This window comes from Ixodes scapularis, unplaced genomic scaffold, assembly GCF_016920785.2.
Source record: "Ixodes scapularis isolate PalLabHiFi unplaced genomic scaffold, ASM1692078v2 PGA_scaffold6__148_contigs__length_123643588, whole genome shotgun sequence".
Classification (NCBI taxonomy): domain Eukaryota; kingdom Metazoa; phylum Arthropoda; class Arachnida; order Ixodida; family Ixodidae; genus Ixodes; species Ixodes scapularis.
The window spans coordinates 30020862-30044912 of record NW_024609881.1 but is presented as its reverse complement, the minus strand read 5'-3'; the positions used below and the strand labels follow the sequence as shown (position 1 = coordinate 30044912).

General features: G+C 49.3%; 1 protein-coding gene across 1 annotated transcript; it reads right to left on the bottom strand.

Moving 5' to 3' along the window:
* Nucleotides 1–22020: 22020 nt before the first annotated feature.
* On the bottom strand, nt 22021–22500 carry LOC115328687. The gene has a single exon (XM_029990052.2). The coding sequence runs from the start codon at nt 22498–22500 to the stop codon at nt 22021–22023; it is 480 nt and encodes a 159-aa protein (XP_029845912.2).
* Nucleotides 22501–24051: the final 1551 nt, after the last annotated feature.

Sequence of the window (24051 nt, the reverse complement as noted above, 5' to 3'; positions counted from 1 at the left end):
TTCCGTGACCCATGGCCAAACTGCTGGAACTTAAAACACCGCTGAGGGTTTGGCACATAGGGGCAGACGCGGCACTGGAGACATCCTTCCTTCACAACTTCAGGAAGTGTGGTTGACTCAAATGTTAGGATGATGTGTTTGGTCTTGCGTTCAACACCATCGCGGCGAAGGGTAATACGCCGAGCAGCAATTACTCCCTGTGTAGAAAGGCCCTCAAATACTTCGGTTTCTGTACTTTCGAGCAGGTCGTCTTCTGAGATCACCCCTTGAATTGTATTAAGTGTTCTATGAGGTGTGACAGTGACCTTGTAATCAGTCACGCAGAATTTAGTGCTAATAGTGAATCACTTTGTTGCTTACTGTAAATCTCCACTAGGAGATCACCAGATGCCATCTTTTTTGTAATGTAGTTCTTCCCAATCACTCCTTCGAGAACTTTTGAGATGAGGAAAGGGGACAAATTGCCAAGCGGTTTTTCATCCTCAGAGTGCATGACAACAAACTTGGGGAACTTTGAAAATATGTACGTTGGTTTTTCTATGTGTAGTGCTTCGGTGCGGACCCTTTTCGGGGCCCGATCAAAACGTTTTTTTGCTTGAGAACCCATATAAATAGGAGAAAGATTCAGTGCCCGGGTGCGCCGCCCACCACGGAGCCCAACAAGAGGGTAGGTAATGTGCCATAGCAAGATGGGCTTGGCTGACACTATAGACAGTTTTAGTGGACCGTACGCTATGGCTTTGCGTACGCAAGGATATTGCGAGTCGTGAGTGCGGATGCGCAGAACGCAATAGAAGGGATAGCGCATCGCGTACGCACGCAATGCTGGGGATTTCGCGTTGCTGGCTAGCGGGCCTTGCGGGACGCTCTCGAGAAATCTCGGACCCAACGAGAGCGCCAGTTTCAAGATGGCGGTTGCCTCGACTGGTGCAGCAAGGGCGACGTAGTGTTTTCGAAGTTCTGTGTTAAGTGAAATTGCGTGGTGTTCAGCTCGGCGGTTCTTCCTGGGACCTACCGCGGTCGAATCAGATCGCCCTGCAGCTGAAGGAGTGCACAGTGGAAATATTCGCCGCTCGCAGTGTGCGTCGACGCTGCGATCTGCTCAACGCTAAGCCTATTCCCACAGTTCATCGCCGACGGACTAACCACTCTAAAAGAAATCGCTGAAGTTTTCGCTATGCACTGGACATCAGGGTCATGAATTTCATTCCGCGATAGCATTGATAAAAGGTGCCGTTTCCACGGGACGACTGACGGAGGCTTCGTGATCGAATTTGGCTACGCACTGGTACTCGTAGCCTCTGTACCCCGCAGAAAAGCGCGCTTGATGAGGCAGCTGTGGCTTGGTTTAATCTGAAATAAAATGATTGGACACTTCTTCTTTTTCAATATTTCTTTCCAGGAGCATGGTTGCGCTATAAGCACGCGGAATTCTACGGCTCTAGCAAATTTAAGCAAGATCATGCGCGGTGTTCACTCGAAAACGTAACGCACAACTAAATTCGGTCCGAGCAGGTCATTTTTAGCGTACGCTATACTATTGCATATTGCGTACGTAAGACCCAGCAACGCTATACTAAAATTGTCTAATTACTCTATTAGTGCTGCCCGGGCACTATACCCTAGTGTGGTTGCAGGGACAGGACCTGTTTCCATTCAAGGTTGGCCCTTGCCGCCTAAGAAAGTGAAAAAGGAAGGAAGAGAGTGTAGAAGAAAGGAAAAAGAGGTGGAAGGAAAAGTGAAAGAAGGAAGAAGAGGGTAGAAGAGGAGACTGGCTGAATCATCTTGGTCGGACCAGGCCAGGACACCCGTCTACGAGAAGCAGCGATCGAAGCGGTGTTTTGCCTCGCCCGGGGGGCCCCGAAGGGTCCAAACATACCCCGGGCTCAACTCAACCACCAGGGTCCCCTTTTCCCCGGACACGGGTTAAGCCACGCACAGCCAGGCGTGGGTGGGCGAACCCACATGGCTCGGGGTTCGTAGTCACGCCACTCACCAAGCACCTACTCTAAAGTAGGCGCCCCCTGCGTGCGGGTATGGTGGCCCACGTGGCTGGGGTCCGTGGTGACGCTACTCACCAAACACCTAGCACCTAAGGTGAAGGCGCCCCCTGCGGGGCTCGGGGTCCGTGAAGACGCCACTCTCCAAACACCTGCTTTTACAGGTGTCCCCTGCGGGGGACAGCGACGAGAATCAGCGACGAATGACGAAGATTTCTCACTATCACTCGTCGCGTCACTCGGTTTTTGGATTTCTAGAAAATATCGTTCCGCTTTCATGCGGCTTGCGTCATCGCGCGAGTGACCTAGCGTCAGCGAAACGGGTCGCCGTCGCTTATCTCGTCGCTCGCAAAATCGCTTACATGCGGTTTATATTTCACGCTGTGAAGGATACCGACTCGAGAGCGCATACTTTCACCTAACCTCTCATTTTCACGAGAGCGCGTGTAAATCAAGCCCTAAACCAAGACGGAGGCTGCAGCCAGCAGCTTTGAGAGCGTCATACAACGGAGTATAGTTTGACAGAAGCAAGCACACACTTAGCTATCGCATTTCAGCCTTGAGCGCTCGAACTTCCGAAAACGAAACCAGATTTTGCTACATTTTGGCTAGCTCGAAACATTATTTTCAAATATAGGGTGTCTTTTAGCCAGAATCTAGACTAAGAGAAATGTGTTCCTTCTCAAATTATATTTATGTTACTGTACTATATAAGTAATATTTGTGTACTATCGGTATACGTTCGTGTAAAATACAGTAGGGGTCACCGGACCTTCGTCTGAAACAAAACGTCTGCTATATATATCGAGCGGGTCACTGCTAGAATTGAATAGGAGTGTCGGGTTGTCTGTTCCTCTGTTCGTTGTATGCTTGTATGATGATCTTGTGGTGTGTGCTGTTGTGCTGTTTTGCTGCATGTGTTGGTATGCCGCCGTCCGCTCGAGCGCGGCAGTTCCAGAAATGCCAAAATCCCTTCTACTTTTGTAGTTTTTTTGCATACTCACTAGGTGGCCCAAGCAGCCGCCCAATTTTATTTTAGCTTTCTTTGTACGTAGTTCATTTAGTGTGTAAGGAACCACGCCACTATAGCTACAGTCTAGTACAAAAGTAACCGCGTGTTTAAATGGCGCTGGCGTACAGTTCGTCGTTCGTCGTCGTTCGCTGGCTCTTTCAGTAGCCGTTTCGTGCCCGGAGAGCCGCAAAATTTGCGTACACACGCAATATTGTCAGGGGTGGTGACCAAAATAAAAGGAAATAAACAGGAAGAAATAAACGTTTAATGTGGCGAACTTGAAAAATAAAGGGAGAACAAAGATAATAACAGCGTCGTGGGCGTCGAAGTCGGCGTAACAGCTGAGTCGAACGCAGGGGCGAGACTGAATCCTGCTTGCCAGCGGAGCCGTTTTTGAACACGCGTTGGCTTCTGGAGCATTCGATGTAGAAGGTTCGACGCGTAGAACATTCTAACCTCGAATCAGCTAGACGGTTCTCGAATTCACCAGAACATCACATTACTGTGTAAACAAAATGCGTAGCCGCGGCCAGGAATCGAACCCTGTCCCTTCACGTGGGAGGCAAGCGCGATAACCGTTAGGCTACGGCCGCGCCGCCTACTTGGCGCGCGGCAATATGAGTGGATACGTCGAAACGTCGCGTACAACTTTGCTCGCGGTAAAGAGGTGAGCGGGACGTCGGAAACGCCTGTCAGGTCAGGTCGGTGTCGGGGCGATCCGTCGTCGCTCACGGCAAGCGGGCCTTTCAATAAAGTTCATGTCTGTAGTCGGAAAAAATTCCTCCTGTGGAAATTACCCGGTGTCAGTGAAAATGTAACCGGCATGAGGCCTCGGAGATCGGCTGAACCGCCACCCGAACGGGACCTGCTCGATGGGGAAACATGCTGATGGATCAAAGCTGGATGCAGTCGATGATCGCTCCCACTGTCGCGTAATCGCCGTAATGAATACGGCGTCGGCGCTTAGGGGTGAAAGCCTGCGGTGGTTTAGCGCGCATGGACGACCACAAATGACCACGCGCAAACTACGCTTTCGCTGCGGCGAATAGACGGGTAAAGCGCTGGGACTCGCTCCTAGATCCCGTCTCACGTCAAACGGCCGCCATTATAAAAAAAACACCCCTAGACGTGTGATCGCGGAACGAAGTACACGTTAAAAGATGTTCGTTTTACACGAGACCTCATGTGCAAACGAAATACACCGAGCCTCGCGTGTAAAACGAACACCATTTGGGGTTCCCGCCCTGGGACAACGGTTTACACGTCCAGGGGTATACTTTTTCGCCGTGCGTACAGCAAATGTGTCCTGCATTGTTCCACTGTGGTCGAACCTCTTCGTCGTTTAATCCGAAAGCGCGTTCGTTTTGTATGGTCCCCCGAAGCGGACACAAGTTTCCAAAACATCAAGAATTGTATTTCACATGCACCCATTCTAGCCATGTTTGATCCGCCTCTACCCATAATCGTGGCTACAGACGCGTCTCATTACGGCCTGGGTGCCGCCTTTCAACAGCAGCATGGGAACCACACTGTCCCTGTCGCTTTTGCCTCCCGATCACTCACGGACGCAAAGCGGCGGTACTCAACTGGGGAGAAGGAAGCTCCGCTTGCCTTTGGGCCTGTGAGAAGTGGCACGTCTACTTATGTGGACGTCCATTCGTTATTCGAACCGACCATCAAGCACTTGTGACGCTGTTATGTAACAAAGGATCTGGTGTTCGCCCGTTGCGAATCATACGTGACGGCGAGACTGATGAATTATAATTTCCGCATGGAATATCAGTAAGGATCTACAAACTTAGTCGCGGCTGCGTTTTCACGGCTACCTCGCCAAGACACTGAGGGTGGTACTCTGTTTGAGGAGGATGTTGTTGCTCTCATTGCAACGTTAGGAATTTGAAGAGGCTACCGCCAATGACATCGTTCTCCCTAGCGTCATTCGCTACACCACTGAGTCGTGCCCAGAAGACAATACTGTACACCGTGATCTTCGGCCGTAATTCCCCGTACGAAATCAGCTGTCCCTCCATGACGGAATACTTTTTCAAGGGGAGAAGATTGTTGTCCCTCAAAATCTGCGAGACCACATCATTCAACTGGCTCGCGAAACTCACCAAGGGATTTCTAGAACAACAAGCATAACAGAGAGCAGTACTGGTGGCCGCGAATGAACCAGAAAATAAAGTTCAAGATAGAAAACTGCTCAGTCTGTCATTCCACCGATAAGCCGGTCAAAGCAGCACCAGCACCTCTTTAACCGATCAAGTTTCCTGAGAAACCCTGGGAGAAGCTCGGAATCGACATCGTGGGCCCAATAGAGCGGGCACCATTAAGTCAGCGGTTTTTAATTGTCCTCATGGACTACCACTCCCAGTGGCCGGAAGTTCAAGCAGCAGCTTTCGTGACCTCATCTACAGTTATAAACTTTTTTAAAAACATTTTCGCACGTGAGGTATTACCCTGCGAAATCGTCTCGGACAATGGTGTCCAGTTTGTGTCGAAAGAATTCCAGGAATTTCTTCATCAACGCGGAATAAAACATCTCAAGGCAACCCTGTACCACCCTCAATGCAATGGGCAGGTGGAAAGGTTTGATAGAATCCTCAAGTCTTGTCTACAGCTGGCCATCGTTCAAGGCCGTCCTTTACCAAATGCGGTTCTGGATTATCTGGAGGCTTATAGTCGGACGCCACATGCAGCAACTCTAGTAGCACCATCATGGCTTCTTCACGGAAGAATTCATTGGTCGAAATTGAACCTACAAGGAATGGAAACCAGGTCACTCCCTGTGGATTTTCACGAGACACGTGCACGACTGGCACAGAGTGTGCAGCAGTACCAAGAAAAGATGAAATCGTATTCGGACAGTCGTTCAGCTGTTCGACGACCTCAGTTTGTCCCTGGACAAGCCGTCCGGAATTTTCAGTCATCCCATCGAGGCAAGTTACAGCCGAAGTATTCAACTTCACATATCATTGAAAAACAAGTTGTACCTGTAACACAGTGGTTTTCAAAGGGGGTCTGCGGACCCTTTGGGGTCCGCGAAGGCACTCTAGGGGTCCGCGAAGCCCTGCCTCATCAGTCAAGCCCCACAATAAAAGTTGTACTTTTTCAGGTTGAGAAGAAATGTTTCAGTTTTCGGGCGAGTTTTCTCGTGTGAATGTCAATAAAAGAGGTCTACTTTACACTAGCCCTTAGTTATATCCATTTATTCAATAATTATTACATTTAACGTATACATTTTCCTTCCCCTCACCACGAACGGGCTACTCCGTCATCTCCTCCGATCCACTAGGGGTCCGCGAAGCATCGATGGTTGAGAACCACTGCTGTAACATATGAATTAGCCAATGGACGCCTATGGAACGCAGCAAAATTTGCGAGGACGCCACCGAAGACAGCGCGAAAATATTTCGATTAAGATTGGGAAGATGACGATATTGATGTGCACCATTTTTTTCAACAATCTGGTCTTTCAGTACCAAACACTTCGGGTCCTGGCCCTGCCCCCGGGGTAGCTAAACCTCTTCCGTTTCCTGCTGTGGGACCTCTTCTGCAGCCGGTTCCTGGGATGGCGACGTCCCTTGCTCTTGGACATGGGTCTACGCCCGAGCCTGGTGGTGCTCCAGGTCCTCGTGCTGCGTCTGAACCTAATGGGGCCCTGAGGCCAGATTCACTAAGAATGTCTTATCTTAAGACATTTTTTTCTAAGAAGTTCTTAAATCAAAAAGTTCTTAAGATGTGCCGGAATCGGCATTCTCGAAGGGGTTCTTACGAATTACTTACGAACGGACTGGCTACGACAAAATTAAGTGAAGGAAAGAGAGAAACTTCCGGTATCTCGCGATGCTCGCAAACAACGAGAGCTGCGAGAGCGAAGCGTTGCCCTGACGACGACAGGCAACTAATGTAGTTGCCTCATCGACGGCAGTAGTGCAGGCCGTAGTCTACGTGAACGATGGCGACGCAGTCAGAGGGCAAAAATCAGCGAATGCCGAACTTTACGGAGGCTGAACTGAAAACTCTAGTCGACGTTTACGAGGCACGAAAGGCGATGGCCCTCATGGCTCCGCCGCCAAGCAGCGGGCCTGGCTGCAAATCACCAAGGATTTATATGCCGTTTCCGGCGTAAAACGAGACGTGGTCGATGTGAAAAAGAAATAGGCCGACTACAAGAGTATCCATAAAAAGCGAGGTAAGGCATTCTTTGAGCTTTCTTACAGCTCCCGAAATAAGTTGTTGCGATATGATCGTTAGAAACACGCAGCAGAAACCGACTATCTCTAACAGTGTCGCGCTGTGTGTATAAGGCGCGAAACGTTTGGCGTGAATGCAGAGTCGACGAGCGAGCGCATTTTATTACTTAGCTTAGTGCTGCCAGATACTGCAGAAGGCTGTTGGCCTCTTTCAACAACGAAGGACGGCAGCCCAAGCGTGTATTGAGGTAGATCGGCAATTAAGTTCGCTCGTACCTAGTGCCAAACATGAACAATGATCGCATAGCTCGAAAAAATCCTTTGCACATTCTACCAACCAGCCCAAGCTTCAGTCTTCGCAACCTTCATACCCACATTCGATCGCAGAAACAGTAGGGTGGTAGCCTTCGCTGCGCGAACGTAATTCGAAAATTAGTGCTATTGCTTCGATTAGCATTGCAGTAAAATCGTCTCGACACAAAAAAGACAAGACGTCTCGTGCTTGTCCTTTTTGTGTCTAGGGTTTGGGAATGTTTAACGGTAACCAGCTCGACTGCCTAAAAAACATGCCGTATGTGTTGTTTTTTTTTTTTTGCGAAATTATTTGCATTATTTAATTCGTTTTTAGTATGAACCAACTAACCTAACGAGGAGTCGTGATGTAACTGATAATTCGCGAAAACTGCATCCCACTTTGACGCGTTACTTGATACTGACGTGATGCACAGGTGCATCCTTGAAGCGCAGCCAGGAAGCCACCGGAGGCGGGGTTGGTAACAAGCCTCTCAATGATGTGGAGGGGAGAATGGTGGGGCTCCTGAGCGTGGAGGCGATGGCCGGCATCCCCGGCGCCTTCGATATTGGGGTTGCGGTCGAGGTGCCAATGGACGAGGCCTTCAAACTGCCGTTCTTGGGTAGGTTTACACTTGGATGAACAAACTGCTTGCATCCCCTCATTAATGGGTGTCATGTGTTGTCACAATTGGCTTCCAAAACGTTCCACAATTGTTATGAGGTTCTGCACATGAAATAGTTGCATTTCATATGGTCATGTTTCCCTGCTCCAACAACCACTTTAAATTCCAATCTTCCAGGTACTCCCGCAAAATCACATCCAGCAAGGCCAGGCTCAGTCGGGCTAGTTCCCTCCGTTGGTGAGCTTTTCGACTTCAAAATTCAAGTGTAGCGTGACTAATCATTTAGCTCTGTATTTAAATGATCTAGATGATAGGACCTAATTATTCGGTTAAGCAAGACATGACTGCAGTGCTACCTTTCTACCAAAGATTGTGCTTGTATCAGAACAATGCTTTTTAGAGCGCAGCTCTTAGGCGCCCGTTTCCGGCTTGAGCGGCGTCGGCGTCGCCGTCGCCGTCGGCGTAACCAAGGTCACCCCAAGGTCACGTAACCCCTCTCGAGGTCACCCCAAGGTCACGTGAGCCCTCCCAAGGTCACCCTAAGGTCACGTGACCCCCTAGGTCACGTGAACCCCAAGGTCACGTGACCCCGAAGTCACGTGACCTCCCGAGATTACGTGGCCCCCCAGCTCACGTGGCCCCCTTCCCGAGGTCACGTGACCCCCCTCCCCCCCCCCCGAGGTCACGTGACCCCCTCCCCCCGAGGTCAGGTGACCCCCCCGGAGCATATTAAAGAATGAGGGGAGGAGGACGAGAAGGAGGAGGAGGAGAAGGGGTCTGCCCTCCCCTCAGTACCCTTCCCTCTTCCTCCTCAAGAGCTGCGCTCCAATTCGGCATTACAGGGAGTTGTAAACGGCTTTCACTCTTTTTTTTAGAGCGCAGCTCTTAGGGGCCCGTTTCCGGCTTGAGCGGCGTCGGCGTCGGCGTAACCGCGAGGTCACGTGACCCCCAGAGGTCACAAGACCCCCAGGTCACGTGACCCCCTGAGGTCACGTGACCCCCTCAGGTCACGTGATCCCCTGGTCACGCGACCCCCTGAGATCACGTGACCCCCTGAAGTCACGTGACCCCCCCAGGTCACGTGACCCCCCCTGAGGTCACTTGACCCGCCTCCGATCACGTAACCCCCTGAGGCCACGTGACCCCCTCAGGCCATGTGACCCCACTGAGGCCACGTGACCCCCCGAGGTCACGTGACCTCCACAGGTCACAGGACCCCCTCAGGTCACGTGACCCCCTCAGGTCACGTGACCCCCCTCGGGTCACGTGTCCCCCTCAGGTCACTTGACCCGCCTCAGATCACGTAACCCCCTGGGGCCACGTGACCCCCTCATGCCACGCGACCCCACTGAGGCCACGTGACCTCACTGAGGCCATGTGACCCCCCTGAGGTCACGTGACCCTCTTCGGGACACGTGACCCCCGAGTTCAAGTGACCCCCCCTGAAGTCACGCGACCCCCGAGGTCACGTGACCCCCCTGACGTCACGCGAGTCCCCTTAGGTCACGTGACCTCAAGGAGTCACCTATCCCTCAGTACGCTTCCATCTTCCTCCTCAAGAGTTGTGCTCTAACCGGCGTTACAGGAAATTGTAAACGGCTTCCATTTTTTTGTTTTTTGCAAGATACGATTCCAGGACCATGCAGGCCTGCTTCAGCGACACCGCCACGTGCAAGGTTTGCTGCGTTTAACTTTTCGATTGCTTCTATAATGGTAGCACCTGTATCATTGGAGGAAACTGCATTTAGCGTCCAGAATAGACCTACATTTCAAAGTAGAAACTGTTATTTAACTCTTTTTCTTCGAACAGCGTTAGAATGAAGAGAATTTGATCATGATCTGTTTGCACCAGCATTTTGACCCAACAAGTTTTCTGAAACCCCCTCTATGTAATAAGGCCTTCAGGACACTGCAGGTAATCATCGGTAAATAAGTACATAACATTGCCCGTAGTGGTTATAATTTGAACACCTAATGTTCTTTTGTTTTTGTTTTCTTTCAGTTTATTTGGCGTTCAACGCGTACACCCACTGGAAGATCCAGTGGTGTACGCGTGGTTTTGGTTCTTTTGGTTATATCAGACACCCCTCCTGCTCCCTGGTTCTTCACCAGTCCGGCTACCACATGAGTTCCTGCCCTGGCTCGGCTCTCTACCGCACACCAAGTGCCCGGACAACCGCTTGGTCTCAACAGCGGGTGGTGGCGCGAGCTTGGGGTCTGTCGTCTTCCTTTAGGAGGGCGGTAACACTTGTATTTTGTTTAAGCCATATCCTGCTAATTTTCCAGCGTCTCGCTGGCGGCTGGGTTTCAGTCTTGCAAGCCAACTCAGGCTTTGACTGACACTATACGAAGCATTGAACTTTTCGCAAAATATACCTCTTTTAATGTTATAATTTATTATTATTATTCACGTAAGGCAATAAAAGATAGCAGGTCTGTCTTTGGGTGGTTTTGGTTCTTTTGGTTGAGCAATCATGCTTGCTCGTCACAATTTGTTGTAGTCTATCGGTCATATGTTAGCCAACAGTTTACAAGGCAGTGTACTCAGCTCTATTCGTTTTTCTATTCAGAAAACCACGATGCCAGCGGACGCCTGCTGCAAGACGACCGTGCGGCTTCGCTCCGCACTCCACGGAGTCACAAACCCAACCAAAGACGTTAGTATCATTCTACTGGATGTGGATTGCAACACCAACCTCACATTGAATCCAAAGCCACACTCCATAAAATATCCAGCAGTGTAATTAAACTAGTCTGTAAATATCAAAACAAGGCAATCTGCCCGGTAACATCCACCGTAGAAAAGAACACTCCTCCCCTCGGTTTTTTTTTCACTTGCTCCACGTTTTCTGGGTGCTGTGCATTTCTCTCAGAAAAAAGTATTACATTTTTTTGCTGGCTAAAACATGATTAAATACCAATATTCCTTTCGTTAAACCACCTCAGGTCCAAAGAACATGATGTTGTTGCACGCACTGCACATGGGAGTGTCTGCAGCAGCAACTGTTCCATAACAGATACTTACTTTACAAATGACACCTTGCACATGCATTTGCCAACTTTATTTTGATCATTTACTACCCTAATTTTTTTATAAAAATAAGGGGAATGAATGTGCCTACTTCTTGGTGCTTGGGTAGTTTGGAAAAATGTCCCTTCTCTCATTAACAACTTCTTTTTTATCATTCATGCACGCTCCCTATGCCTAACCTGGACATGTATTCTTCATGCGAGTTTCGCAACAGTATTATGAAAACATGATCACAAAACGGTTTTTCAATTCTCAATAAGGCAAGCAACCATTTTCCTCTATGTGCACGTGACATGGAGAACTTTAGCTACAAGATTATCTAATCTCAGCAAGCTATTGTTGAACGCCTGGACCAGATTATAAAACTGCAGAGGCAGAGGGTGCCACTTGAAGCCTACAAGCTCAACTTGCAGTTTGTAGATGGCAAAATTGTCCCTATGTAATAATAATAAGACACTCGAGTACAATAAAAAAAAACATTGTTTCTTTAATACACACAAGGCATTTTTTTTTTACCTGCACCCATTGATGCTTAAGGTTTTGACGGAAGAGCTCCAACCAAAATCTAAAAAATGGTTCAGCCCGACCTTTCAAAACCTGCTCGGTTTCTTCATCAGGGGGGATTAAATCGTGACGAGCAGCAGCAGTTTTCATCTTCTTCTTAGTTGTTTTTACTCAAATTTTCTTCTTCTATTATACAGATAGTTTCTTGTTTGTTGCCGTCCACAGGTAGCGCAATCCATGGACATGGACTGCGCAACAGAAGAAAACTCGAGTCGAAAACAACTAAAAAGAATATGAAAACTGCTACTGCTCCTCGCGATTTAGCCATCCCCGATGAAGAAACCGAGCAGGCTTTGAAACGTCGCGCTAACCGTTTTTGCATTATGGTTGGAGCTCATCCGTCGAAAATGTTCTCATTCAAGCCAATGATTCTTTGTAGCATGCTTTCACAAACTAATTTAAAAACGGTGTTGACAAGCTTATTTCTGACTGCGGTGCCAGAGGGTGTGTCTTGGGCCGGTGCTCGGCCTGTCCTCTTCTTCCTCTTCTTCGTCGTCAGATTCTTGAACTGTTCAGAACACCATATTTAGCACAGCACAAAGGGACGTCAACAAGGCTTTTAAGAACAGTTATAACATTGCAATAACTCAATAAGCTGCTGAAAGCACTTTCCAAGGAACGTGTTTACAAACTATAGGCTTCACACATCATACTACAGGCTCAAACTGAAATATGTAAATTGAACTGTAAGGAGATAGCAATATGCAAAGGTTATGGTAGGCGATGCCACCGTACTACAACATCCTGGAAATGCCCAGACTTGAGCCACTGAATAAGCTACGCTCAGAGTAACCACAACTTCTTTTCAGACTGCGTTGTGGGGGTGCAGTTGACGATCATTATAATTTTGAAATGTGGCTTCCTGAGCGGTGACAGGAAGTTCAGGCGACACTGTTTCGCTCTGTTGCGGATTTTTTAAATATTTCTGAAGGACGGAAATCCATTTTTTTTTTTTTTTTTTTTTTTGCTTTTCAGACATAGCTTCAGATAACTGGCGAATATAACTTGAAACGCCGAGATAACAAGCGTCATTGCTCTGAAGCGTAGCTTATTTGGAGCCCCTAGCCCAGACATGTAACGGTTGTGACCTCACATCGGATGACTCAGTTTAAACAATGACTAGGTTGCTTATGGCAAGGCGACGCGAATCATCGGAATTCGGACGGGGCATGGTAGTGGGTGTCTGATGGATGTGAGATTTCATTTCCAAAGCTACACAGATAATCTACATTCCTTGATCTACGGTGTTGTGATATTTACTAATACCGCGTGTGTGTGACCTTCGTTAAACAAATTTAAAGCCTGTATGTGTGAGCCATGAAAGTGCTAATCGAACAATGTGTGAATTTATACCTACAGACTGGAGAATTTCTAAACAAAAATAGGGCTGCAGTTGTAGGCAGCTAGACTTAGTCGCCCTCTACCATCAGGTCACTAGCAGAGGACAATGATACTTCTCGCAGAGCAGATGTTAAATGAGCCCAGAGTCGCACCAAACAAGGCTGTTGCTAACCTCATTCATTTGTGACATTTTTAGTTCATCAAAGCACGAAACCTCTAGCGAATGCGTCTTTCTTACCGGGTGGTTCTGCGAGGGAGATGTGGTGGCGAGTGCAGTAGTTGTGCAGGACTGCGCAGGTTACAATCAAGCGGCAGCACACACCTAGGAGAGTATTGCAGGACACCGCCGGACCTGTCCAGGCACCTAAAGTGGGACTTCATTATGCCAAAAGTTCTCTCGATGACTTGTCTCGTCTTCGTCAGGGAGTCATTGTAGTTCTCCTCCTCCTGCTTTTGGGGCTTGCGGAAGGGCGTCATGAGCAATGGCTGGAGTGGGTAACCTGCATCTTCTACAATGTTGCACATAACACAAGATGTAATGTCATAATGTGCATAAGTAATGCACTCATGACAATGTTGAACCTGAACATAACTAACCCGCCCTTTCTGCGTCATACCTAATTGGCACATCTCCCACAAATATTTTCCTTTTTAACAACCATATCAGCTATTTTAGGCATAAAGCAACAAAGCACTCGAGCAATGCTTGCGCTGAGAGCCAAGGGGTCGGCAAATTTAGCTCCCACTATCTGGTAGCTCCGACATGAGCAGGCGTAGTGTTGGTGTGCTTTCATAGATAACTACTTTGAGATGTACAGTAAACTCCCAAGAAGATAGACATGCAGCACTTGCCAAACTTCACACGGCACAACACATACTGACCGCGAAAAAATTTGTAAGACGCTTAAAGGGCCCATGAAACAAATTTCGGGCGGGATAAACGAATTTGGATTGGGATTGTACAAAGAACATATCGTTTAGTGGGCCAAAAGAAAGAAGGCAGAAAGTCAAAAACCTAACTGTAAGTACACAAATTTGAAAACACAGCGGACTATTTCCTACCTCCTTCCCCTCGAAAGCTCTCTGCCTTTTCACTGTGATACATCCGCGGTTCCCAAAGCGTGTCACCCGGCCCAAACAAACGTCACACAACACTGGGCCACACTTATACCTGACACCCTTCAGCTGACAGTCTGGTGGAAGCTATGCCCTTGCTGGACTAAGCAGTTGCTTCCCTTTCCTCACTAGCCAAAGTGTGGCTGGCCCAACGAGCACGTAGCTTTCACAGCATTGTCAGTTTCGGGGTAAACGGGATGGGGAAAGAAACTTTTGTCTGAGTTTTGAGCGACAGGCTAATCTTCTAAAAAAAAGAATGGCAGTGTCGGGCACACAAACGAGGGTCCAAGCAAGAGGAGACTCCCTCCTTTCCGTCTTCTTGAACTGTTTGGTACAATGCACGATTTGTGAGTTGAGAAGGAAAGCTAAACAGGAAAAAGTTTAAAAATCGTTTTTTGACCTTTTTAAGCTTCGCCTTTAAAAGGATGCTGAACCAAAATCTGGATTCTACAAAACACGGCGGCAGACGCGTGCAACGGGGATGCTACGAAAATCAAAACATCACTCATACAGCGACATCTCGAAGGGATGATCGTATTTCTTTTTTTTTAAAGGAGGCGCATTTGACAGGTATGTTGACGTCTTATTTAGTCGAGAAGAAGAGGAAATGGCCTCGCGTCTTCTCTGCCTCGCCGCCTTGAGGGGGCGAAGCAAAGAGAGGAGGAAACGAGATGTGTTCACGTCGCGCGCCTCGTCGGCCTCGTTCAATCTCGACGTCTTTTTCAAAAAATTACACCATCTTCCCGAAGGGAACCATGGGGTGATGCGGACCATCGCGGATCATTCGGGCTCCGCCGCTCGCTTCGTACGTTTACGTTGAACTTCACGGTCCCGAACCTCAGGTTCTGCTGCTCGACGTTCACGAACCAACGCGGCTTCCCGTTCTTGAAGGTCGGGTTCCGCCGCTCGCTTCGTACGTTTACGTTGAACTTCACGGTCCCGAACCTCAGGTTCTGCTGCTCGACGTTCTCAAACCGTCGCTGCTTCACGTTGTCGTAGTTCAGCATCCGCCGCTCGACGTTGACGAATGAAGGCCGCTTCTCGTTGCCGTAGTTCAGGGTCTGCCGCTCGCTTCAAGCGTTTGCGCTCAGCGTCGCGTGCCCTTCGTTGCGCAGCTTTGTCTTCAGTGGACGTAGCGTTGCTGTTAGTTTGTGGGGTGGTGCTGACGCTTGCTTCCGCCAACCCACTAACTGACGGGACTGTTGTTTCCATCACACTTCATCGGAAGAACGGAGTGAAGCGGAGTCAACAGCGGGTGAACTGAACGCGCGCAGCGCGCTACCGCTGCTTATATTCACACTTGAAGGCGAGGAGACTAGAGGAGGAGAGTTGCGCATGCGCGCGCGGTGTGAGTAGAAGTGAACGCACGCGAAGTGCACGCAGCTGGTAGAGAGAGAGAGCGGAGAGAGTAACGCGCAGCTGTTGGAGAGAGGGAAGGAGGAGAGTTGCGCATGCGTAGTGTGAGTGCGGACTACGACGCCGCGGGACATAGACCCGAGCAAGAGATGCTCCGCATCTAACATACGGCCGTCGTTTCGAGATATCACCTTACGAGTAGTGTTGTGGGGATTGCGTCCCGCCTACCGCTCCTGCACTGTTTACTGAAATTCAAATTTCGGTTCACCATCCCTTTAAAAGTAACACCTGACAATGTTTTTTTTTTGTGTGTTTTTTTTACTTTGGCCTCCAAGACTCCCGCACAATCTCGGAGGCTATTGGCGCCGAGTTGTTTTGCTGGCGCCCTCCAATGGTTACCTTTTTTGACGCCATTACCTTGTGAACAACAAGTTCGATGGTGTCTGTAATTAGCATGGTGGAAGCTTGAAATCATTGCGCTCTGAAACTAACATTGGCAACACCGTCAAAATTGAAGTTTTTATATTACTCTTATTTCCGTCAGTGGTAAATCTTTGCTGACGTCATAGACAGCATTCCTTCAATCGTGGAAGGCCGATGACAGCGACGCTTTCGATCGCTCACGTCGCCAAGAACATATAAGCCCCGGCTCGTTCCCAAGGCGTGCAAGCGGGTTTGCGTGGCCTAGTTGGTAGCATGCCGGGCTCGCAACCAAATGGTCGTGTTGGCGAAACAAGCTTCATGACACAGTTCAAGGTGTACAAATCGCTGGAATCCCACGATTATTTCACGAGCGCCTCTAGAAGCGGCGATTGAAAGTTCTCCCTAGTAGCCACATTTTTACGATTTCACAAAGTGCTGGTAAATGATGTAGGGCTACCATGTCTGATTTGCTGACTGTTGCCAAGCTGTTAAATTATTGGCAAAATAAAGCGCAATAATACTTAAAGAACAAGCGAGCTGGTGATGATCCATGGTAATAAAACCCGAGACTCAGGAACACAGAAGGGTTTTATTACAATAAAGCGAAAGGCAAAGGGCAACCATGTCATGAACGTGGAAAGCCAATGCAAAGGCTTGCGTGAACATAAACACATCAGAATTGTGTTGTCACACACTGCAAATGAAATGCGTCCAAACTAAATAATCGAGACTGTATAATCAATATTCGTTGTCCTATTGAGCTTTCTCTGCCACCCATACCTTTTCTTTCTCGACAGCTGCTCAATCACGAGCGCGATGTAGGCAGCCATTTTGGTCGAATGGTTGCGAAGAAACTCGTAAGTGCATTTGGACCCCTGTCGTAGGATTTTGTCTTACACAAACACTGAGAATATTTTGCTTCGGGAATACCGAAAAGTTCGTAACTTTTGCGCAAGTTATGTTTACGAACTTCTTTGTCGTAAGATAGCTTTGAGAACCCGGCCTCTGATGTCTACTGGTGTAGCTGAGACTGCTGCACGTGTCTCTGGCTTCGAGCCGGATATGCCTTTGGTCCATGAGCCATTGGCTGCTCCTGTCCCTGCCGCTGAACTGCGTTCCGGCTCCATTGTTCTTCCTGATGCTGCACCCGCCCTAGAACTTCGGGTTGGTACTGTTCCTAACTGCGAGCCGGCCGGTGCTGTTCCTGCTCAATATACCGGTCCCGGCACGCCTTCAAAAGACATTGAGCCCGTAGAGGCTCCCTTTTCTTCTGCGACCGGCCTCGCTGAATCATGTGAAGAGCCATTCAGGCCAAGATTAACAAGTACTCCTGTCCCGTTCCTGACCGGCTCATCTTGTTCAATGCCTCCTTTGGAGGACTCCATAAGTGCTTGTGAACCTGAACCAACCGTGGCTGTTGCGACGGCTCGTCCAAAACGCCAACGAAGACTACCGGAGAGGTTGAAAGACTATGTGCTCTCGTTCTACAACACTCAAGAGTTGACACCGGAGAAACCGCGCCTGGAGGTGGGACCAGAAGTATCCCCCACAACGACACAAAGCTTTAGACAATTCACAAGCCTAAGGTTTGAGGAACGTCCAGAGTGAACTGTGTATACGTACGAACAGTGCTTTTCGGGAATTTTTTAGTATATGTAAACTTCAGTACCTTGCTTAGGATTTAAGTGCCACTAGTTTGTTTTCTACTTCTTGAAGTAATATCCGCTGAACTGTGTTCCTTTGTGTATTCACAGGAAATTTTTTTTTTTTGCTTTCTTCAAACTTCTGCCACGTGGGACTGTCAAATGCCCACAGTCAAGTCAGAATCACTAGTGATTTCCCTAGATTTGAACTTGAACATGCATTGAACTCTGAGTTGTGCAACTCCAAGGTGAAGAGGTGTTTATTCCCCAGAATTTCAGAACTTCTAATCTGTACGAAGGACGACCTATACAACAGTTTACCCCATCCGAGGGGGAAAAGGAAGACTAAAAGAATTGCGCTTTAAAGCAGCGGTGCAACGATATTCAGTTGGAATATTTTTCGCTTTACACGAGCTTCCTGGCCCTAGTGGGACTCGATGATACTCGCACGCAACGCCACTGGCCAAGAAACTCCTTTGTTGCGGCGTAATTTCAAGGACAAAAGCGATCATTTTTATTCAATCTCACCTTTGCAAAATTTGATGACGTAACGTGGGGATCGCAGCCCACCCCAATGACGATATTTGAATGCGGTTCATGGATTGGGCCCGACCACTGCGTGGGCACTCGATTTGGGCCTGTGATAATTACTAGCTCGAGAAGCATTCGGATAGTGGCCCGTTTTCAATCGCTACAACGGCGACAATAGCCCAACCATACCAATGTCTGGAACTCAGCGCGTGTCCTGTGCTTTGCCAACCCCAGCGGGTGGCTATGATCAACATTGGCGGCATATAATCGGCTCCATATCACGTCGCCGCTTGTTCTGGCTGCGAGTTGAGGGGGTGAACGCTGCTTGTTTTTCTTTATTTTTTTCTGTGAATTCTATTGCGTGGGGTGAAAAACAAACGCGTTTCATATGTCATTAGAGAGTTTTAGAATATGTGGCCCCGACGGCTTTGGGGAACCCAACGCTTTTGGGTACCCAACGAAACGACACCTCACGCCGCGTGCTTATAGAATAGGGTTTGTGACGACGCAAGGCTGCGCGCTCGCCTTTTTCGCATGCAGCGCCATTGTGGACAACGAAGGAACTTCTTAACAGTGAAAAATTATTAAAACACAAAACATTTGCGCTGAAACGACATTTTATTGCGGCTTGCGGTTCAAATAATAGGGAGGGTAACACCAGTTGGAACGGCAAAGCGAGGCCCATCTGCCGATCTTCTATGAATCAGAAGATTTACTTCTCTGGTCACAAGAGAGTGCACGCCCTCAAATACCAGGCTATCATGTGCGCCAATGGAATTATCTGCGAACTCGAATGGGGCCATCCCCCGGTCACAGGCACGACGCTGGTGGGTGTAGCTTGCTTTTAGCCCATCCTGTAGCTGAAGCAGCACGAAAGCTATAGAGGGCTTTATAAAAGGGGGTCCCAAAGTTTTGGGGCCCCAAAGAAATAGGGGTTCAACACTGCGCATGCGTAGGACCCAAACTCCGTTTGGGTTTTTGGGTGGCCGCGCGCCCCCAACGTGAAATTCGAGAAATAGCGTGGGGCCCCCAATTACTTGGGGCCGGGTTGTGTCGGCGAACATAGCGGCGCCCTTTCCGCTCGCTTCGGAGCAAATTCGTCATGGTCACTGCAGTATTAGCTAATTTCATGCCAATGAATAGCGCAACCGGCTTTCGCTTTGCTTTATCTCGTTCAAGTCACAAAAAATGAGCGGTGGGCTCGCCCCATTTTAAAGATTGTACCTGATTCTGGCCGTTCCTAAGCCTAAACATGCGCCGTAACTGTTGACATGATGGCGTATTGCTACTCTGTGGCTAAAGGCTCGCTCACACAGACCCTTTTTCGTTTTTACGTTACGAAAAGTCACCAGGAACTCTGTGCTTCGCATTAAACTGTGCCAGCAGCAGGTCGACCCGGCCGCGGTTGGCCCGCGTGGTGAAATTTCTTCCGATTGCTTCGGAGACCCTTTCGGTAATTGAAGTTCATCTCCTGAAATCCTGGAATGGGTTAGTGGCGTACACTTCGAGTACCACGTAAATGTAATCGTCGATCGAGAAGCGAACGCGCGCGGGAGCCTTCTCTTCCGCCATTTTCTTCTGGCCTTGGATCGGCCTCGACTCGGTCGGCCATCCGGCTTCGCGTGTAGCCGAAACAATCCAATCCGTAGCGCTCTAATTTGGCGCTTGTCCTCGTAGTAACATAGAAAGTTGAGCTAGCTGGTACTTAGAAGACATACCTGAAACAGCGCACAAGCACATGGAAGATAACAAAACACAGGAAGGGGCGCTGACTCCGAACTCACGTATTGTGAAAGAGAAAGCTTCAGATATGAAGCCCACGTTGTTGTTTTTCTTTTTCTTTTTTCTCCCCTTTTTTTCGTCGTGACCTTATAATGTCAGTTTTCTCCTTTTCTACTGCAACTTAGTAATGTATCTGTTTTTATTCCTTCTTCTTTTTACCTTGTGGGTGCGCGTGGGCTTCATGTCTGAAGCTTCCTCTTTCTCTTTCTTTCACAATACATGAGTTGGGAGTCAGCGCTCTTTCTTGTGTTCTATTTTCCTACTCTGTGCTTGCGCGCTGTTTCAGGTATGGCTCGTTCTCAAATTTTTTTGGCGTTCGTGTACGCTTTGACCATCTGCAGTCGAAGATTTAGGCCTTCGACTATGCCGAGACTGAGACGAACGCGAGCGCGCATACTCTACGAGCAGCTGCACTATTTAGATCTGGGCTGGAGCGGCTTTGAAGCCTTGAAATACTTGTCTTCAAGATGCAGGTATTGTGCCTCGAACAAAATCTACTCGGAGCCACGGAGTAGCAATACGTTGCCATGTCAACGGTTACCGCGTATGTTTAGGCTTAGAAACGGCCAGAATCGGGGACGATCTTTAAAATGGGACGAACCCACCGCTCATTCTTTGTGATTTCAGCGAGATAAAGCAAAGCGAAAGCCGGTTGCACTATTCATTAGCATTGAAATGGGCTACTACTGCAGCGACCATGACGAATTTGCTCCGAAGCGAGCGGAAAGGGCGCCGCCATGTTTGCCGACGCAACCCGGCCCCAAGCAATAGACCGATCTCACTAAGCGTTGCACGCATGCGTGACGCCGCCATAACTGTAGTTCATAGGATGCAGACGCCAGTTCACGGGACAGCTCATGCAGCCTCGTGTTCTGCTCCTGCAGACCTCCAGCGGGGTTGTCGCACGTGCATAAAGACTACAGCTCCCACGATGCGTGGCGGCAGCGGTGGCGTACTCGAACTAGCTGTTGAGATCGGTCTATTGGGGGCGCCAACCCAAAGCCCCAAACGGAGTTAGGGTTCTGCGCATGCGCAGTTGTGAGCCCCTATTTCTTTGGGGCCCCCAAGCTTTGGGGCCCCCTATTCTAAAACTCTCTATTAACGTCAGGGATCCGTTTTAAGCGGTATTTGCGAAAGTACAAAAAATTCTCGCATCACCCCTTTAAGCTTTGCTTAAAAAAAGAAGTGTATATGTAGTGATTTTAGCATGTGAACTCAAAGCGGCGCCAAAAACCAGCGCCGCCGTGCTGCACGTTCTAGCGTGCCGGCGTGATACCGCACGATGGGCTCGGGATTAAAAGAGATCGCGCTTGGATTCGGTCGGGGCCGGTCGTGTATGTTCTTGATGCTAAGCCAGGGTTCTCGGACCCACTGAGAATATTACACAACTGTTCTAAAGGGTAATGCCGAGAAAGCGATGTTTGTTGGAACTATTCAGAGCGCGCGAAGACACCGAAAAAGGGAACAAGCACGCGGCCAAAGCATTGGAGCTGCCACGATTTCGGCCACTTGAATACAAAATCAAAATCGAATTGGACGTTTTTTTTGTGATTTATCCAGCGTAAGGTTGGTCTACCAGTAGGGGCGACACTGGTTTAGACTGTAGATGAGCAATTTCGCCAGTGCAGTACGACTGCTAACCTGGGGTCTTTAATGTGCTTACGCAGTAGTGATACACGACCGCACGCCGGTACGATGCTCATCCAGATCGAAACGGGCAGGGGCTGGGGCTGGAACCCAGGATTCCTGGGCTCTACAGCGCGAGCTTTCGCTCCACGCGCATCGAGCTGGGTGTGCGCTTCAGCCCACTCGGCCACCGATCCCCCCAATTGATTACAAGATGTGCACTACGACGAGAAAAAGAAAAGGAAGATGAGATGGCTCCCGAACAGCGTTAACAATTCTGTACCCGATGTCGGACAATTAAATTAGTTTGTTTTTATTATATTGAAGCATCGACCTCAGACCAAAAAAGATCCACCAGTGCTTTGACACAAGGCGCAGGGGCTTGGAGGCGGCAGTTGAAGCTTGATTTCCCGCAACCGGCGATTTCTCCCTGTGAAGATCGAGGCTGCTGCCTTGTGGCCGGAAATCGAAAGACCTTGGCCCTAAAGGAAGGCCTGGATCATGTTTATGGCAGATTGCATTATGACCCTTAAGCTCGGGTGCCGGAAGCCAGAGACCCAGGTGCATAAGACGTCCGCGTACATGGAGATGCCAATCGGGATCTTTGAGTTGGGAAGAGCGGCTGGGAGGCCCGCGGTGGCGATGTTAAAACGTAGAGGCGACAGAACGTTGCCCTGAGGTAGACCAAGGTGCACAGGTGTTAATTGGTTGAGTGTGTTGCCGAGTTTGACTTGGATCGATCGGTTTGAGAGGAAACCCTCGAGGACGCCCTGAACTCTTCCCGTGACACCCGGAGTGGTTAGTTGGGCCAAGGCTGATGCCGGTTTCACATTGTCGAAGGTGGCCTGGATGTCGAAGAACGCCGCCACGGTAGACGTACGGTTAGCTGCTGCATGCTGCACTGCACTGACAATGTCCAGGATGCTGTCTTGTGCGGAGAGACGAGACCTGAGCCCAGTCATAGTTAACAGGAGGAAATCGTGTTCCTTCAGCCACCAGATCAAGCGGGCGTGTATCAGCCGCTCAAAGAGCTTGGCAACACATGAGGTTAAAGACACCGGCCGGTAGGACGATAAGTCTCCGGCGCGTTTGCCGCTCTTGAGTACGAGGACCACCCATGCCCGTCGCCAAACCGCTGGAAATTTAAATGAGGCCCAGATATTATTGAATTACAAACGAAGTTCCTGGAAACGTGAATCGGGAAGATTCTGCAACATTTGTGTTGTGACCCCGTTTGGTCCCGGTGCCGCTCGTCGCTTGCAGGCTTTCAGAGTGGATCTGCAGTTCAGATTCCGTTAAAGGGGCATCCATGCAGCAAAGTGCTTTATCCGCACGGCAGCGCGTGTTTGGCTGGGAAACGGCGGCGGCATATAGAGTGGCAAAGTGTTCGGCCAGGGTCGTTTGTAGCTTTCCCGTGCAGAAGGTCAGAGAAGCGAATGGGAGGCTGGACTTTCTTTTCCCAGACAGACAGTCCATAAGCCTCCAGATACGACGGGCTGGTGTAACTGCATCCACCGAAGAGCAGATTGAATCCGACTGCCACTTGCAGCATTTTTTGACGTAGCGTCGTAGGGCAGCGTCAATCCTGTTGAAGAAGGTCTTGAAGGTCACGCCATCCTTACGTTGCAGAAGTCGCTGGACCCGCCGTCTCCCTGCACAAAGGTTTAGGAGTGTCAGGTCGGGTGCAGGGAACGATGTAGGCACGGTTGCCTTGATTGTTGCTTTCTTCGCTGCGTCGCTGATGGCCTCCCAAGAGCGGTCATGTAGATCGTCCTAGGTTCCCTTGGAATCGATCCCAGTGAATGACTGATACGTCGTGAACCCCAGGACGTTGTCGGCTTATAATGTCGATGAAGACTGGAAAGTGATCACTGCCCATGGTGTCAGCTGCAACCCGCCATGACAGTGGGATCTCCGGTGAGTGGGCTATGACGTCGATGGCACTAAAAGGGAAGAGGGGGCCGGAAGAAAGTCGGGGAACCGTTGTTGGCCACAACAAGGTTGTTCTCCGTAAACTGATCTCCCAACATCCTGCGCCTTCCGTCTTCTCTGGTGTACCCCCCCCCCCCCCCAATAAGAGCATGATGAGCGTTCCAATTCCCACAGATCAAAACCGGATCGCTGAGCCTGGCGCGCAGGCATTCCACCAATCCGGCGACCTCTGCCGCGCCCTCTCATGGGCGGATATAAACTGAGATAATAGTGAGGCGCCGCCCGGCGATCTCGGCATGCACTGCAACGAGGTCTCGGTTAACTATGCAGAGGTCAGAGACATCCACGATGTGGTGATAGATAGCCTTTTGGATATAGAGCGCAGCGCTACCGGTGGTAAAGCTTGGTATTTAAGGGTTTTTATAGGCGAAGTACCCAGGGATGCTGCGGTTTCCAAAGAGACCAGCCTCGCAAAGAGCTAAAATGGGAATCTTCTATTTTTGGAGTTAGAGGGACAACTCTGCCAGTCTGATCAGCAGTCCTGCACAGTTCCACTGTACAGCCACATGGGTCTGTCGTCA

Excerpts from the sequence above, each read along its gene's own strand:
- LOC115328687 (XM_029990052.2), bottom strand. The coding sequence starts at position 22,500 with ATGACTGGGCTCAGGTCTCGTCTCTCCGCACAAGACAGCATCCTGGAC.